Raw genomic sequence first — 18,050 nt, forward strand, 5'->3', positions numbered from 1 at the left:
CACTGCACTCCAGCCTGGGTGACAGAGCGAGACTCCATTTCAAACAAATAAACAAACAAACAAAAGAAAGAAAGAAAGAAAAAAAGAAAAGGAATGTGTCATACATATGGAAAGCAAAATAAGCAATTAAAAATATCTTCATTAGGACATATGATGCTTGATACCTTGTTTCACTCAGATAAAAATTACATGTGTAATGTCCCCCTTCCCCTTTTTATCTGCTCAATTTTGAAATATATATTTAATTGTTCTTTAAAGACATCAAATCTGTTGAAGTAGTCTAAGAAATTAATTTTATTATTGTGGCATTATCCCTGAAATTTTCCTCAATACTAAACTTATTTTCCTTTAAGTTTTGTAGAAAAGCAAAGTTTCAGGTCAAATATTTCAGTGGCCGAGGCTCTAAAAGCTGTGTGGTTGAGTCAGATGGCGAGGCCGCCAGGTTTCACCGTTTCCAGATCGATCTGCTGTGGGAGTTCCAGTACAAACCTCCAAAAACATAAACTAGAAAACATAGAGCATGGGTGCAGCACAGCAACATGGCACAAGTATACATATGTAACAAACCTGCACGTTATGCACATGTACCCTAGAACTTAAAGTATAATAATAATAATAATAATAATAATAAAGAAAACATAGAGCCAGGACTTCCTTTCAGCTGTGGGATTCCTGTGGAGTCCAGCAGTCGAGGAAACTTTCTACTTGTCTCACTGAACAGGACACAATCTCAGTCTTCCTTTTTGTGATCACTGAGGCAGTTAGAATCTTTGCTACACGTTGAGGACATTTTCCCCCTGCGCTCTCTCCTACTGCCTTGTTTTTCCTGGTGGTGTCATTAAATTCGGGAAATAATTACCCTTGACTCCCACCATGGAAGTTACCGAAAGAAGTACTGGAGCCCTCCCCCCACCGTTACCCAACGGTTCGGCATTTAGGAGGAAATTACAGGCTTACTCCTGAAGACAAGCCTTTATGTTCACTTTCTAGCGCAAACAGCGTCCAGTGAGCTGTAATAAATAAACATGTTGTATTTTATTACAATCAAACGAGTGTGCATTATGAGCATAGATTACGAAAATTATTAAAATGAGGTTCACTGCAAAAAGTGCTGCTAGAGCTGAATTTCGGTAGCATGGGTCACTATAAATATAGAACTGAATGTGAAAAAAATGAATCACAAAAGTCACATCTAAAATTAATATCTTGATCTTGATTAAATGCGTAAGGAAAAAGGACTAAAGTTTCTAGAGAGAAAATTATATGTTGTGCTTGTATACATATTTATTCATGTGTGTTTATATACACACACACTCAGTTCCACATATTAAGCAACAAACCAGCATATTATTTTCCTCTTAAATAAACCTATGCCACAGATCAGAAGAAAGGTGTGTGTTCCCAGAGCAGGGATCACGATAATTTGTCTTCAGAGTAAGACTGACTGATTTTGAACATTCTTCTTCCATTTATCAGGTGGGTAACCTGGAAAAAGGCTTTAAAACCCTCGGTGACTCAATTTTTTAGTCTAGTAAATGAAAATAATACTGCTAGTAGGGTTGTGAGGATTAAATGAATTAACATACACTAAAACTTTATAATAGGGATCGGCAAACTTTTTCTGTAAAATGACAAACACTAAATATTTTAGGCTTTGCTGTCCCCGTCATACATTCTTCTTAGTTTTTGTTTGTTTGTTTGTTTCTTGTTTTCCTACAACCCTTTCAAAAATGTGAAAAACCATTCTTAGCTCATGCGACCACACGAAACACAGGCTACTGCTGAGAAAGACGCCTTGCATGGGCCGAGCGCGGTGGCTTAGGCCTGTGATCCCAGCACTTTGGGAGGCCGAGGCGGGCGGATCATGAGGTCAGGAGATCGAGACCATCCTGGCTAACCCGGTGAAACCCCGTCTCTACTAAAAATACAAAAAATGAGCCGGGCGTGGTGGCGGCGCCTGTGGTCCCAGCTCCTCGGGAGGCTGAGGCAGGAGAATGGCGGGAACCCGGGGGGCGGAGCTTGCAGGGAGCCAAGATGGCGCCGCTCACTCCGGCCTGGGCCACAGAGCGAGACTTAGTAAAGGTTGTATATGTGTTACCTATTATTACTATTATTATTATTGAATCTAAATTTTTAGCCAAGTGATTAGAAGTAATAGGCATTCAATACGTGTTTGTTGTAGAAAGAAAGAAATATTAACAGCACACCTGCAAATACCTATTATCCAGTACCGAGATCATGGGATATGGAACTGCTGTTACTTTCGTCTTTTTTTAGCCTTCTCCCCTCATAGACCATCATTTCAAAATTTAAGAACTCCCTCACAAAGTAGTTGCTATAAAAACTTTTGCAGTTAACATGCTTATTTCTTTACAAAAAAATGGTTTCTGTCCCTGAATAACTGCTGATATATTCCCTAATATGGCAGCTGTGAAGTGCAATATATCCAAATAAAATCCTGAGTAATTTCACATACGGGCTTACTAGCCCATCCCAGGGGTGTTATTGAACTAACATTCTGATTGGCTTCAGAGTTTCAGGGACTGGAACCCAATATTCTGATTGGCTTCAGAGTGTCAGGGACTGTGTAACCCATGTTGCCTCCTGTAACTGTGATATCTATTTAATAAAACGGTCATTAGTTTCAAGAAAGTGAAAATAACTAACAAAATTTCAGGGGGAGGTAATGCCTAATTTATTTACACCACAAACATATTTAGAATCCAAAGTAACTGGTGGTATGATCCGCATCCACTGTATGGGCACTTACCATGTAAAAAACATAAAAAGCTCGTAGAAATAATGCCTGTTTTATTGCCCACCTCAGTCAGTGCTATTAAACTAGCCTTAAGAGTCTGAGGAAAACATAAGCACGTTAGAACAACATTCATTGGCCTGCTGATTTCTCTAATATTCAGTCTCTATATACATCCACCTCAGGGCTATTCTCATACATGTCTGCATGCACGCATGCGCACACACTTTATCACACTTACAGCCTCATCTACACTCTCACACATTTATACACATACTGACTCCCTACACAAGCACCCACATCCATATTCCAATACACTCACACACCTAACATACTCTGTTACACATACTCCCTACACAAGCACCCACATCCACATTCCAATACACTCACACACCTAACACATACTCTCTCTCACACACACACTTATAAGCACTCACTCACATACCATAGAAAGCAAATTAAATCTTTGATCACACCGTCTCCACAAAGTTATTGTGGAAGAGAAGGAGAAAAAAAAGGGTGGGTTTGTATTTGGCTACTTTTGCGTAGAGCACAACTTCTTTCACTAAAGAGATGTATTATTCATAGGATAAGCTCATCATGGAATACAAACCTAAACACCCTGAGGTTTTTATATATGGCAGTAATTAAGCAGTGAATTCAAGGAGGAAACCAGACTTTTTTTCTTAGCAATAAAAGCTTCATTTGGAGTGAACATTACACTAGCTACAGGAGAAATGCAGATTGCTTGAGCTGCAGTAATATCAGGTAGCCTAACATGTCACAGGTGAGCATGTAAAAGTGCAAAATGGCATTCTCCTGATTTATAGACATATTTATCATCTTTGACATTATAATATTTAATAAAAGAACTACACAGATTATAGCTGACTTTTTTTCATCATTATTGCAGTTTGTTACTGCATTCCTAATGGAAAAGAGTTCAGTATCATCAGTGAAATATGCAAAAATATGCAGAATTTTACCCTGAAGGAGATTATGCTGGAAACTCAGGCAAAGGGTTTAACATAATAGTGCACTAATAAGTCCGCTCTCTGCATTTGAAGATTTTAACTTGTGCTCTGTCACCATCCGTTGTATCTGGATTTCAAACCACAGCAGTGTATCTGCAGCTCTTAAATCTTAATTAGGCTGGCAAGCAGAGCAGCCCCTACGTAAGAAGAAAAACTGAAAAATGGGCTCGTGCATCACACATTGTGTAATTCGGGGAGGAATGCAGAGGAAAATCATAGGCATTGATGCTGCTTTATCACTGTCGTAAGCCAGTTTCCATCAGTGTTTGCAGAACTCTAACACATTGTGTAAACTCTGTGAAAGTTTGGAAGCTGTTGGCATAATTAAGTGGGATTGTGGTAAAATACCTCCTAGGATGAAAGATGTCATCACAGTAAATACAAATATGAGCGGTCTTCTGAGAAGACCCAGTGAAATGCAGAGACCCGACTTCAGTTTGTAGTAGCTCTGTCTACACAGTCATGTAGGAGGCATTTTCTTGTGGCTCCAACAATGTATATCTATTTGAATAGAAAGACTGAATTTTTAGTTTTCTCCATATTCATTGTGGCCATATTAGGATTTAAAGTTTTTTTAAAAAAATTTGGTACATTTAAATCCCTGAAAATAGGTTATACCTCAGTCCTGGGATCATCATAGAAGAGTTCCAATGGAACCGTTTCATTTGGTGAACAAGGCAAGAGGAAGCCAAAGAAGTACACAGAAAAAATAACTGCATTTCTTGGAAGAGAAGCATTTACTAGATTCAGCAATGTGAAATGCATAAACATATGGTTTATCTCGCTATACATTTTCTTCACTCTAAAAATAATACCTTGTGCAACCTTAAAGTGCCTTATTCAGGAGACTTGCTTACTTTCTATCAGTGAATGATTTTACAGAGTGAAATATCAAGAAGCATTTTAAGATTGCATTCACTTCATATGTTGTTCCTGAGATATATAAAAAAGATCATTTCTAAAAGTCAAGGTTTTCATGTAATAGACTTGGTTTCCTAGTAGAGTGAACTTCTCATGAAAGCCCTTGATACAATTGAGTTTTCTTTCATGTCTTTAAAGCTCTTTAAAATTCATGAATTTTCTTATCATTTTTGCAGGAAAGCAAAAGTATTTCCAAATCCTTTTTGAATTTTGTATTCAATATTAACATATTTGAAATGTTACAGAAATAGATGGAGTGGAATAAATCTTACAATAAGGAAGTAGTTGATTTTTGATGCATTTTAACGTTACCAATAGGTCCGTTATTCCTATTAAATTGGTTCCATTACCTGTCACCGAGCTGTCTAGATTGTCCATACTGGATCCAGGAGTCTGGTCCAGCGCTCTCAGGGGCCTGGGGATTTCTAAAGCTTCCTCTTCGTCGTCAGCATCATCATCTGGAACATCTGTTTCCAAATCAGAAATCAAGGCTCCGGACACATAACCTAATGGTGGAACCGGAGGCTGTGGAGGTTGATTATTGCTTTGAATGTGCCTAGAATTCAAATGAAATTTACAAAAGAAAAGAAACTCATTAACATGCAACAAAATCATAATTTTAATGAAATGCATGCTATAGTGACTCATATTGTCTTCTTCCTTTCCATTAACTAATTTTGGAGCTCGTAATGCTTTCAGCAGAGACAGTGACTATGAATATAAGCTTCACCAAACAAGAAAAACATAGACCACTAAACTCTTCTCTTGGGATAATACATGGAGGAAAAAAATACGGACCCAGGATTTTTGTGAAAAGAAGTCATCTAGAGGGGACTAGGAATATTCGCCATGAGTAACTATTTAAAGTGGACATTTTTCTCCAAAAATACTATACCTTTGTTCCCAGTTTAGTGTCAAAATTCTACTCAGTCTGTGTAACCCATGCTGCCTGCTGGCCCTTATGAAGAAAAGATGTCACATGAGGACCTAGTACTCCCTACCTCCCAACCCTGAACACATTCCCCACCCTAGAAGGCTTCCTCCCCGCACGATCCCTCTCACATCAAGGCTGGAAGGCGATTTCCACGTTCACTGTAACCCAGTCTAGGGCAGGCACAACTGATTTCTGCTCTAGTAGCTATTTACGCATCTGTCTCACTCACCAAAATCTTAAACTCCTCAAAGGCATAAACGATTCATCTAAGCATTCTCTCTGTTTAGAACACTAGTGTATTACATAAACCTTCTGCAATGAATAAATAATTCTAATCTCAGCCTTATGAAATAAATAGATCATGCATTATCAACTCTTATTTATTTCTTCATTCATTCATTCATTATTTATTTTGAGAGACAGGGTCTTGTTCTGCCACCCAGGCTGGAGATGCAATCATGGCTCACTACATCCCTGACTTCCCAGGCTTAAGTGATCCTCCTGCCTCAGCCTCCCAAGTAGCTGGCATTACAGGTGCGCTTCACCATGCCCAACTAGTTTTTAAATGTTTTGTAGAGTGGGACTATATTGTCTAGGCTGGTCTGAAACTCCCGGGCTTAAGCAAGCATCCTGCCTCAGCCTCCCAAAGTGCTGGGATTACAGGCATGAGCTATCATGCTTGGCCCAACCTTCTTCAGAATTTATTAAAGTGAAGGTCAAATTTAAGTGACTTGTTTCAAACCAGGTAGCTAACAAAATGTGAAGCTGGGCAGTAAGGTCCAGTTGATTTGTTTTGCGTCTACCCAGATTTTCTTCAAAACCATAAAATGCTAAATGAAATCAATTCATTGTTATTTGTTACCAGCATTAAAAAGTGAATGTACTACATGTTTTAACATAGTATTTTCTTTGCCTTCATAAAAAAGGTAAGGTATTTAATATCTCCTATTCAAGGGAGATATTAAAAAGTACTATGCATTTTTAGTGTTGGCTCGTGAATGAAAGACATTAGACTATTTTTCTCTGTCATTTGCATGCTTTGGGGAAAGTATTTTAATCTTCCCGAATTTGTTTAATATTCCTCTCCCAAATGGCTTCTTGAACTTGTAACCAACCTCAATGTTAACAGGATTCTTGATATTTCAATGTTAAAACAATTTCTACTTCTGGAAGTTACCTCAATATCATCAGACCCCAATCTTCATTCTTTAATAGATTAGGAAGTTGAGGCCCCAAGTTAGTATCTGGCATTCATCACAGCCTGCTAGTTGAAAAATCAGAAGAAATAGCAAGTTTCCTAAGTATTACTACAGAAAAGCTTGAGGATAGATGAGCACATCTTGCTATAAATGTTGCCTCCAATCTGCTTATGAATTGGGAAGGGAGGCAGCCAAGAGATGAGCCACAAGCTATAGGGCAATATGATTCATTCTCCTATAAGGGTGTGGACTTTGGTCCTGGAAAGCATGGATCAGACCAACACTCTGGTCCCTACATCACTGTTGACACCTCTTGATAAAACAAATATACCTTGATGGATGAAAAATGTACTCCTATTTAAGCAAAATTAAGAGGTAAAATGAAATACAGGAAGAGGATACATAACCCATTCATAAATATCTTCCAGTGACAGGCACTGTGCTGTTTACGTCATCAATCAATAGAAACAGATCCTGGGAGGTGGAGCCTGGGAATTATTATTTGTTCAACGGTCCTCCTATGATGTCGATGTGCAACCCGGATGGAGAGTCATTTCCAAACCAGAAGCACATGCAGGCTCATAACTCTCATAGGTAGAGTCAGCCAAGACGTTCTGAAAGATTGCTGGTTGAGTAGGAACACACTCAGAAAAAGAAACAGGGTATCCTCTATGGGTGTTTGGAGCAGGTGGAGATGAACTAATTTGTTCATTCTTTTAGCAAATATCTATCAAGCACTTACTAAGTGGTACAGTCTTCTAAGTGTGGGAAGACAGCAGTGAAGAACTCAGGGGTGAAAACCCAGGCCTTTCTAAATAACAACAGCTAATACACAGCCAGGTACAGTAGTATATAAGTTCATACTCATTTCATTCTCACAAAAATTAGGATATGTAACAGAAGAATTGAAGCTCGACCCAAGAGAGATTAGGCCTTTGCCCTCTACTCCTGGGAGGTAATCTCTAAGCCCTTAGAATGTCCTGCTTGATGAAAGTCTCTCTGTTTACCTAGAGACCTTAGGCTACTCCAGAAAGCACAGCAATATGATTTATGGTGGGGCCTGGAGTTGCACGGTATCACCTCAGCCTCTGGAGGGGCTGGAAACTGAGGTCAGCCATGTGGGTAGTCAACAATGTCTGTGTGACAGAGCCAAAGTGAAGTCGCAGGACCTCAGGGAAGGTGTGCCCATCCCTGGCTGGCAATTCTCCCTGGTGTTTAATGTCACGCTTTTTGTTGGGAAAGTAACGCTGTCTATGATCCCACTGAGAGAGGACAACTGGAAGCTCTGCTTTGGGAATTTTCCTGGACTATGTCCCATGCATTTCTTCTTTTGGCTGATTTTAATGCATATCTTTTCACTGTAATAAACTGTAGCTTTGGGTGTAAAATCTTTTGGTGAGTTCCATGACTTACTATAGGAAATTCTCAAACTTCAGGGTGGTCTTAGGGACCCCTGAAACTTATACTTGCTATCAGAAATATAGGTGGTCTTGGGGACTGCCCCCTAATTTCCTATATGAGCTAATTACTATTATCACCATCATTTTACACATGGGGAAACTATAGCATGTAAATGTTGAGTAAGTTGCCCAAAGTCATGCAGCCAGTAAGACGGGTTCATCTGCACAGCAGTAGTCCCGACTTTGGCTGTCGCAGTCAAATTCCAGATCATGGCGGTCAGAATGTTTCTCTGGAGTGGAGCCCAGGTACCAATATGTTTTAAGGTTATCCAAATGGTTCTAAAATGTAGGCAAATCTGAGAACCCTTCAGCCTGAGTCTGTGCTTTAGACAACCAAACTGCATTGCTTCATTAATTAACATGAAGGGATTCTATGGCTCTGGAAGCAGCTGACTTCAACTTACACAGTGACGTTTTATAAAAAGCAGATTGATGAAAAATAATAGCGTTTAACGGCAAGTGGTCTTTGACCTTTGAGAAAGCATCTGACAGTTGTTGGAAAATGTTCCAGATTGTCTTATCTGGAGAAAAGAGGCTGTTTGTCATGATCTTTAGGTAATACTCCTGCTTTTGGTATCTCTTTCTATGCACAGTGAGCTGTATTTTAAAAATAAATTCTTCATTAATAATGGGCATAAGCATTATTTATCCCCAAGGCTAGAACTCTTTTAAAAAACAAAACAAATACTGTTTAAAAAATTTACTCAGACTTCAAGAACAAAGTGTAAATCAACAGAAGAAAATTGGAGTATGACATGGAGATTTAAAATAGTGATGTAACAGTCTTGCCTTTGAGGATTAAAATAGAAAGATTGAATAACAACAACAAAAAAACCTGTATAAAATTGTGAGAGTTACTCTCATTTATATATCTGTGTTAATTCCTCAGGATACCTAGGTAAATTGCCACCTATAGTTTATAGAAGTTTATAGATTGATTAGAAAAAGAAATGTGAAATATCTGATTACTCCTGCTTTTCATGCATTTACTGATACTAATATTGTTGTTTTTTTCTGTTGCATTTAACCCAGGTAAAGAGAGTCTTTTAATAACTAATACTGACCATATGTGATTTGCAGAAGCTCACATTTACATATTGACAACCACATACAGAATTAATCACAGGCACTTTGAGGAATCTAAAACGAGTCTTTTATTACATCATGGGATGTGAGTTCAAGGATATGCTAACTGAAGATAAACCATAAATTAGAGAAGATTCTGGTGTAGCCAAGAGCACTTCAGCCTGAAATACAGCAGATTTGAATTCTTGCTCTAGTTCTAATTTTAGTTCTAGTTCTAGTTCCAGCTCCTGTTCCGGTTCCAGTTTCAGTTCTAGTTCTAGTTTTGGCCAAATTATTTAACATTTCTGCAGTGAATACATTTATCTAAATGATTAAGGAGTTATACAAAATCACTTTTAAACTTAGCTGTGTAGTTCTATCAGAATCTCTTGTGAATTTATTTTAAAAAAATCCATGTGTTGAAAGTATGGGTCTCTTGACTTAATGAAGATATTTACCATGTTTGTTTTGCTATATCAAACTGATAGGCTCTTGTCAACTCATCCAGGTGAGCCTGCAGCATGGGTTGCATCTCTTCCCGTGGGGATGGAGTAAGAGTTGCAGTGGACTGCTGTCCAAAGGAGATAGCAGGAGAAGAAGCCACGCCTCGGACAGGAGGTGTTGGGACCCTATCATCATCTTCTTCCAGTTCATCTTCCAGACCTTGATGTAAGTAAGTTTGTACCGGCAATGGTGGGCACCAGCTATCACTGTCATAGCTGAAATTAAATGAGAAAAATATGCACATTGACACAAATACACATACACATACATGCACGCAATTATACTGGCAGTAAGTAGCAACCACATGGTATCTGAAATGCTCTTGCGGTTTATTTCTTCCTGAAGCTGTTGGTGTCACCACAGTAAATCACCTGGCTGTTATCTTAACTTCTAATTGTCATTACATCTGTTATCTCAATATCTTAATTTATTCTTAAAAGACCTTATTAGCTAATTGTTACCCCACAGTTACAAGAGGCAATAACTCCCAACAAACTTACTCATGTGAAAAAACCAAATTGCTAATTAAAGACAATTAATGAATTTAGTGCTCGTAGATTTAACTACTTCCTTCGCCTGTTCATACTTGTGCACCAACATTACATGCCAATATAGCTGATTGATTATCTAAGAAGTATTGGAGAATTTTACTTATTCTTATTCTAGATATCTGACAACCTTTCATTCCATATGTCATTAAGACTATGATATAAATGCATTCAGTATCTCTTTGATTCTCCTAATTTTCTCAGTAAAAACCAATGTTCTTTATCTTGTCATCCAAATGTAAAACATAAAACGGGAGTTCAGAACCTTGCCCTATAAAATAAAAATGATACTTCTATTGTAGTAAAAAAAGTTTAGCATGCGATCTATCCTTTTAAAAAATTTTGAGTGTAAAATATAACAATTATTTAAAACCATATTTTTTTAGGGACTGTGGTCTGCGAATATAGAAAATTAATCCAAAAAGTTTTAACCATGAGACAAAATCAATAGCATTGTTATTTCAATTCTCTGTAGTCCGAATACTTTCAGAAATCAAATAGATTATAATATCCTTTTAAACACAGACAAGGAAAAGATAAATAATATTATTGGATATAATGGTCTTATAAATTCAACCTCTTAAATATCTAGTGACTCTCCTACACTTAATCCCCACTCCCACAATCACACATCAGTTTCCTGCTGTAAACTAGCTCATTAGCTTTCTCGTACTCTTCTGGTATCAACTTCTCTTCTACCCTTTCTCACCCACATGCAACAGATTTATGTCTCTAAAATCTTCATTCACATCATGCTTAAGCCTAAAAGTATTCAGTGATTATAACTAGCATTATTAAAAAAAAAAAAAAAAAAACAAACCCTCTCAAACTCATTAGGTGGGTCTAAAAAACCCATCCTCATCTGATAAACCCATCTTTCTAGCTTAATCTCGCACTATTTCCTCAACATCCATATACTCTATTTTTTTCTAAAGTCTGCCTCTGTTTATGACTGTTCTCAAATCACTTGCTTGTAAGTGCCTACTCTTCCTTCAACCAGAGTCACTTCAAATGTCATCAGTTTCGTGAAGTCTTCTCTTCCCTACTCCAAATGGAATTAATTGCAATTCCATAATGCTTATGTTGCGGTACTCCCCATATTATATTGAGATTATTTGTTTCTGTGTCTCTTTTCTCCCACTATTTTGTGAGATTCTTAAATTCAAGAAAGCTGTAATTCTCAGCTACTTCTTGCACCTAGTACAGTTTCTCATACATGGGAGCTATTCATTAGGGAAACTGTGGTATTAGTAAATATCAGAAATCTACATCTGTAGTCTTGATCCTTCTTACAAACAGTAACTCATAAATGTCTGGATGATTCTTGAATATTTCACTTGAAAGCCTTTTCATTTATTCTGTTTAAAAGCTGAATTTATCATAAAATTTGAAATTGTATATTTATATTGGTGTTATTCATAATTGCCAAAATGTGGAATCAACCAACATGTCTTCCAGTAGGTAGATGGATAAATAAGTTGCAGTATATCCACGCAATGAAGTATTATTTGTTGCTAAAAGGAAATGTGCTGTCAAGCCATAGAAAGACATGGGAGAAACTTGAACGCATATCACCAAGTGAAAGGTCTAAAAAAGGTACACACAATACGATTCCAACTACTTGACACCCTGGAAAAGGCAACACTATGGAGACAGGAAAAAGATGACTAGTTTCCAGAGGCTAGATGGGAGGAAGCCATGGATAGGCGGAGCACAGAGGAATTTCAGGGCAGTGAAACCACTCTGTATTGTACAATAACGGTGGACACATGTATTGCATTCGTCCAAATCCACAGAACGTGCAACACAGAGAGAACCCTAATGTAAACTGTGGACTTTGGGTGATGATGATGTGTCACTGTATGTGCATCATTTGTAACAAATGTCCCACTCTGGTGGAGAATGTTGATAGCTAGGGAGGCTATCAATGTGTGGGGGCTGGGATAAATCTGTACCTTTTGCTCAATTTTGCTGTGAGCCTAAAAGAGATGTAAATATAAACTTTATTTAAAAAACAACTATAAATTTATTTGTTTGGACAGTTATGTGTCAGGGTCCTAAATCTATTTCACAGAGCATACACTTCAGTGGGGAAAGCTGATATGAAACAAATAATCAATGATGCTACAAAAGCAGAAAGCAGGAGGTCTAAACTAGTTTTGGAGTGGGGCAGGGCTATGTTGACCACCAGTAAAAGGAATATTTTAAGCAACACGTGTGGAAGCCCAGAGGAAGAGAAAATAATTTGAAGAGTTCAAATACTTCCCTAAATGCCAAGAGCTGGCAAAGAAAGAAGAAAATTGGCCATGGAAGAAGCAAGAGAGTTAGGGATAGGCTGGTCACTGAAGGCCTTGTCAGCCCCTACAAGGAGTCTGACATTTTCCTGTGGGTGACAGATAGTTACAGAAAGGGTTTTTGTTTGTTTGTTTTTTTGGGGGGAATAATAGTATCTTTGGATGTTCAATTTCCTTAGACCCCTAAACTCTTTTTCCAAAATTCCAAAGATTCTTCCTTCAAAGCTAGTTATCATTTTAACTCCTTTATTTTCGTTCCCATGGCCATTTTCTTCTCTTGAGGAGGCTACGCAGTAAATGAGTTGCAAGACCCTGTTTCAGAAGTCCTGTGTGGTTTGATAGCAGTATTTCCTCCTGAATATCTATTATAATATTAGACATTATAAACAACAGACACACACTAGTGTGTTACAAATAGCAATTTTTTTTTTTTTTTTTTTTGAGACGGAGTCTCGCTCTGTCGCCCAGGCTGGAGTGCAGTGGCGCAATCTCGGCTCACTGCAAGCTCCGCCTCCCGGGTTCACGCCATTCTCCTGCCTCAGCCTCCCCAGTAGCTGGGACTACAGGCGCCCGCCCCTGAGCCCGGCTAATTTTTTCTATTTTTAGTAGAGACGGGGTTTCACCATGGTCTCGATCTCCTGACCTTGTGATCCGCCCACCTCGGCCTCCCAAAGTGCTGGGATTACAGGCGTGAGCCACCATGCCCGGCCACAAATAGCAATTTTTATACTAGAAAACACCATCATTTAAACTGTATTCCCATTTAATTGACTATGTAAGCAGTGCTAATCTGAATTGAAAAAACATATTGCTCTAAAAAATTGATGCCTTTTTTATCTGTTTTATATGTTGGAGATCACAATTAAATTTCACATGGAAAAAGATCCTATTGCTTTAAAATATTGTAACTCACTGTCCTGGTGGGATTTGCTGCTTTTAGTTTTTCCCATCCTCTAATCAATCTTGCCTGCCACTTACAAATTCATCTATGAAAACAACAGAATGGTCTGAATAAAAATATTTACTTCGCTTTATTCCAACCATTGACTATGTCTAAGCCTCAATCTACCTTTTCAGACAGTTTTTACAACAAGAATCTCCTGCTTGAATAAATCAGTTTGTTTTCATCTTTCTTTGTACTTTTTTCTCATCCTGGTGCATTTATTTTTAAGAACAAACTTATTTCCAATAAGCTGTACTCCTCCAATTTTACCTATCTTAATCTTATAAATCCTTCAAGCCACAGGCTAAATCCCATATCTTGTATGAAGATTTCCTTGATGAGGCCAACCAGCTCTCATACATTACTCTTCTGAACTTGCACTGACAATATGTTTGCACATTTTTTTGAAAATTGATTGTATACAGTCTTATGTCATTTTCAGTGTTGGTTTCTGTAACTGTTGACTAATTTATTTTAGTATTTAACTTTTCACGTTTATAATACCTTTTCCTCAAGTGCATTACAGTTATGACATTGAACTGTTCTTGTTTTGTTACATCTAATATAACACCTTAAAAAGAGCAAGTCATAAGCGTATGTAGTGATTTGATTTGAAAACACACAAATCATTCCACTAATTAGAATGCTTTGGGTTTTTTTCATAATGTATTTATCTGACTTAAGCCACATTATTAAGTTAAACAGAAATACATAAGAGGAGGCTAATCAAGAGAACTGTCAATTTTCAATATGAAATGTGCTTGCTTCATAACCAGATATAATTAAATTTACTTTGTAAATCTTACTACAAAAGAGTCCTTTTTTTTTTTTTTTTTCCAAAAAGTAATAGGAGCACTTTCCTTACTTACACTTGTTCGTTGCCAAGGATATCATACCTTGGAAAAAAGAAACAAAATGTTTACATATTCAATTTTTCAAATGGAAATAGTCTATTATAATTTCCTAAGATTTTTCTGAACTCCACAGGTGGTAAGATATCCTTACTTTTGAAAATCTAATGGGTATAAACACATGAAATAAAAATTCACAGAGAATATATTAGAAGAAATGTGTGTTACATGCATCATGTGCTAAGAAAACATAAGAAAAGTTATAATTTGGTGCACTCGATTCATTTTTACTAATCAAATAATGTCAGGCCAAGGAGAGCCTAACTATATAAATATTGTTTTTGACATCAGTCAGATACATTGCTTAATGCACTAATTAACTAAAACATATTTCATTAGCTATTGTCATTAACTAGAATTAATGCTATCACTTTTTATTTTATTTTTTTGATACGGAGTCTGGCTCTGTAGCCCAGGCTGGAGTGAGCGGCGCCATCTTGGCTCCCTGCAAGCTCCGCCCCCCGGGTTCCCGCCATTCTCCTGCCTCAGCCTCCCGAGGAGCTGGGACCACAGGTGCTGTCACCACGCTGAGGTAATTTTTGTATTTTTAGTAGAGACGGGGTTTCACCGTGTTAGCCAGGATGGTCTCCATCTGCTGACCTCGGGATCCGCCTGCCTCGGCCTCCCAAAGTGCTGGGATTACAGGCTTGAGCCACCGCGCCCTGCCAATTGTCACCAATTTTTCTGTGTCTTTTTTTTTTTTGTAAAGATAATTTAGAACAGGAAGGAGCAAATTCTTTACCCCTTCGGGGATAGCGAAGCTAAAAAGTGTCCACAGATCCGTCTACTTACCATGTGCCAAAAGAGGAAAAATGGAAAAAGAGATAAAGACTGAAAGAACCTGAAAGAATAAATGAAGGAAAGTTGGGGCACGGAGTGTATCACATGAAGGAGAAGAATGGTCTGTTATCTCTACGGTGTTCATGTCTTAATCCATTGCAAGCAACAAATACTTAGGTTTCATGCAGTTACCGAAGACGGTTAAGAAAGTAACAGATGACACTATAAATTTTATGAAGTGTAGCTCTGTTTATCTAGTTTCCTTCACATTTTACAGATACACATCTTATTTGAGTGATAGAATTTCAACTTTTTCTTGTAGTAACATTGAAAAAGACTGTGAAAATGCTGCTAATGCCAAACCAAAGATCTTTTGATCAACCTTTCTGGGAGAAGGTTTTGTTCTCTGACTTATTGTCAGTGAACTATGAGGCATCATATTATTTGTCTTGCCTGGTGAATAATGATAAAGATGACAACAAATCAATGTTGCATGTGAATGAACCTGTAAAAGGCCAGACACAAATACCAAATTACTAATAAAAACACAATAAAGTTCAACACTGGCAGAAGCTTGTCAATCTCCAATTGCAGTAGCAAAGAAAAGCCCCACTTTTCAATTTAATTACCATTGAATTCTTCCTAGAATCATATGACTATAATAAAATGCACTGTATTTATAGTTAGGAATTAATACATTTTGACATATTTTTGTCAAGCTGAGAGAAGAATATTGAAGGGATAAAGCATTGCCTTCGTTGCTATATTAGTGAATTAACAAATAATTTTCTTCTTTGGGTAGCTGGTAACTTTTGATATTCTGATACTTTTTATTTTATTTTGATATTTATTTTGATATTGTGGGGAAAGGCTTAGAATGAAAACTGATGATAGCTAAGCTTTTTAGAAATAATACTAAATATTGTAACAAAAAACTAGAGACAATATTTTCAAGGTGATGATTACCATTAGCTAGGTATATCTCCTAAATACTTACCTTTCCTCCATCCCATTGCCATTGCTTTGTTTTATTCCCCTATCATTTACATGATATTAGCCATTCTACTGTGATATTCCATGCTTTATCTACCTGCCCCAGCCTCACATCCTCCAATCCATCATCTGTACTCAAACATCAGAATTCCAATGTGACATACAAAGCTTCACAATTGGCTTCAAAACATCTTCTTAGATTATCTCCTACCCTACGCAGTTTTCAAACTCAACAAGCCTCATACATCAGTGACAAATTGATAAAGGACACAGACAGCAGTGAAGTGCAACATGAGGAGTACTACAATAGAGCAGCAAGCATTAGGAATAACAAAAACACGCAGGCAAATAACCTTCCCTAAAAGAGGGCAGGAATTCAGAAGGAAGACTAACGGGGCTATTTGCTATTTCCTGTTTTCTCGTCTTTCATTGTATTATATTTATAGTCTTTTTTTTTTCTTTTTTTGGTCTTTCGCCAGGGAAATTTGTCTCCATTCGCACAGAAAATCACAACGATAGTACAATTTTGTTATTGCTGTTGACTAACAATCTATTCTAACGCTAGACCACTTTTGGACAGACATTTTCTTGTTATCTTTGTCCTTATTTTTGGCTCCGTGCCTGGCATCCAGCAGCCACCAAATGTTTTTCTATTATTCGTGAATAAATGATTCTAGATTCACCTCAAAACTTTACTTCTACAAGCTTTCCTCAGGCTTCCCTGGTATATATAATTGCCCCTTTCTGTAGGGAAATTATTAGTTCTTCCACATTGCTCAGCTAGTGCTTATCATACAAAATTGTGAGTGTTTGTGTGTGTGCATGTGTGTGTGTCAGGAGCAAGACAGTGTTTAGTGTCTGGTCTCTAATAATTATCAGGAGCAAAAAAAGTATCTGAAGTTTTCATACTTTGTATATCAAGAAAAGCTTAAACCCGAATTACGAAGGTTCTAAATTACAGAAAAATTTTCTAGAAGATCAATTTTGAAGACTTATTTTGTGAATTACTTAATATTATGAACAGTAGAATACTGTACTGTGTTCAATAATCTTTCTTTTTCAGTATCATATGGTTCGCCAATTAGAAAACATAAAAGTATAAAGAATACATCAAAAAATGGATAAAATCATGCCAAAATCTATTAATTTGTATTTGTTGTTTTTATATTAACTTTAAATATGTGTTTTTATTATAAACAATTAAATAATAATTTTCAAGTGTTAGCCTTTTAAAAACTGAACTCAAAAAATAATGAAATTGAATTTTGTTGTCAATATTACTAAGATCTAACCACTATTTTTAGTAAGAATTATAACTTTTTTTTAAGCAAATACTAGGTATTTAAGACAAACAAGAACTTGAAGGTAAGTGACTCAAAAATATATATACATAAAAATAAAGTTTCCAAATATGTAGAAACAATTTTGTGTTTTATATCTTAATTATACTGAAAATAATTTGTGTTAAATCATAAAAATTTGTTTCATCTATTATTTCATGAATATTTCCAATTCCACTGCAAGATAATAAAATAAAGTGAGAAGTTTAGCATTGATTTTGAATTAATTAGTTTTATTGCAGGGGTTTACAGAAATTACTATAGTCTATGTATTATTTAGTAGACTCAATGGGAAAAAAACCCTCCAAATTATCCATAGTTTTCATGTTATATGAGTTCAAGACTTTATGCATATAAAGCTTAACAGCA

The 18,050-nt window shown here is 36.9% G+C and overlaps 1 protein-coding gene across 5 annotated transcripts in view; it reads right to left on the reverse strand.

Annotated features, from left to right (window-relative positions):
- Window positions 1-18,050, reverse strand: part of ROBO2 (roundabout guidance receptor 2) — a 602,415-nt gene that overhangs the window by 22,638 nt on the left and 561,727 nt on the right. For all 5 annotated transcript variants that reach the window (XM_015128844.3, XM_077994326.1, XM_077994327.1 and 2 more), the window contains exons 22-23: window positions 9,827-10,087; window positions 5,061-5,266 (exon numbers count right to left, since the gene is read on the reverse strand). In XM_015128844.3, the coding sequence (XP_014984330.1) occupies window positions 5,061-5,266; window positions 9,827-10,087 (467 nt within the window). The remainder of the gene's footprint in view (window positions 1-5,060; window positions 5,267-9,826; window positions 10,088-18,050) is intronic.

Source organism: Macaca mulatta, chromosome 2 (genome assembly GCF_049350105.2).
Source record: "Macaca mulatta isolate MMU2019108-1 chromosome 2, T2T-MMU8v2.0, whole genome shotgun sequence".
Taxonomy (NCBI): Eukaryota; Metazoa; Chordata; class Mammalia; order Primates; family Cercopithecidae; genus Macaca; species Macaca mulatta.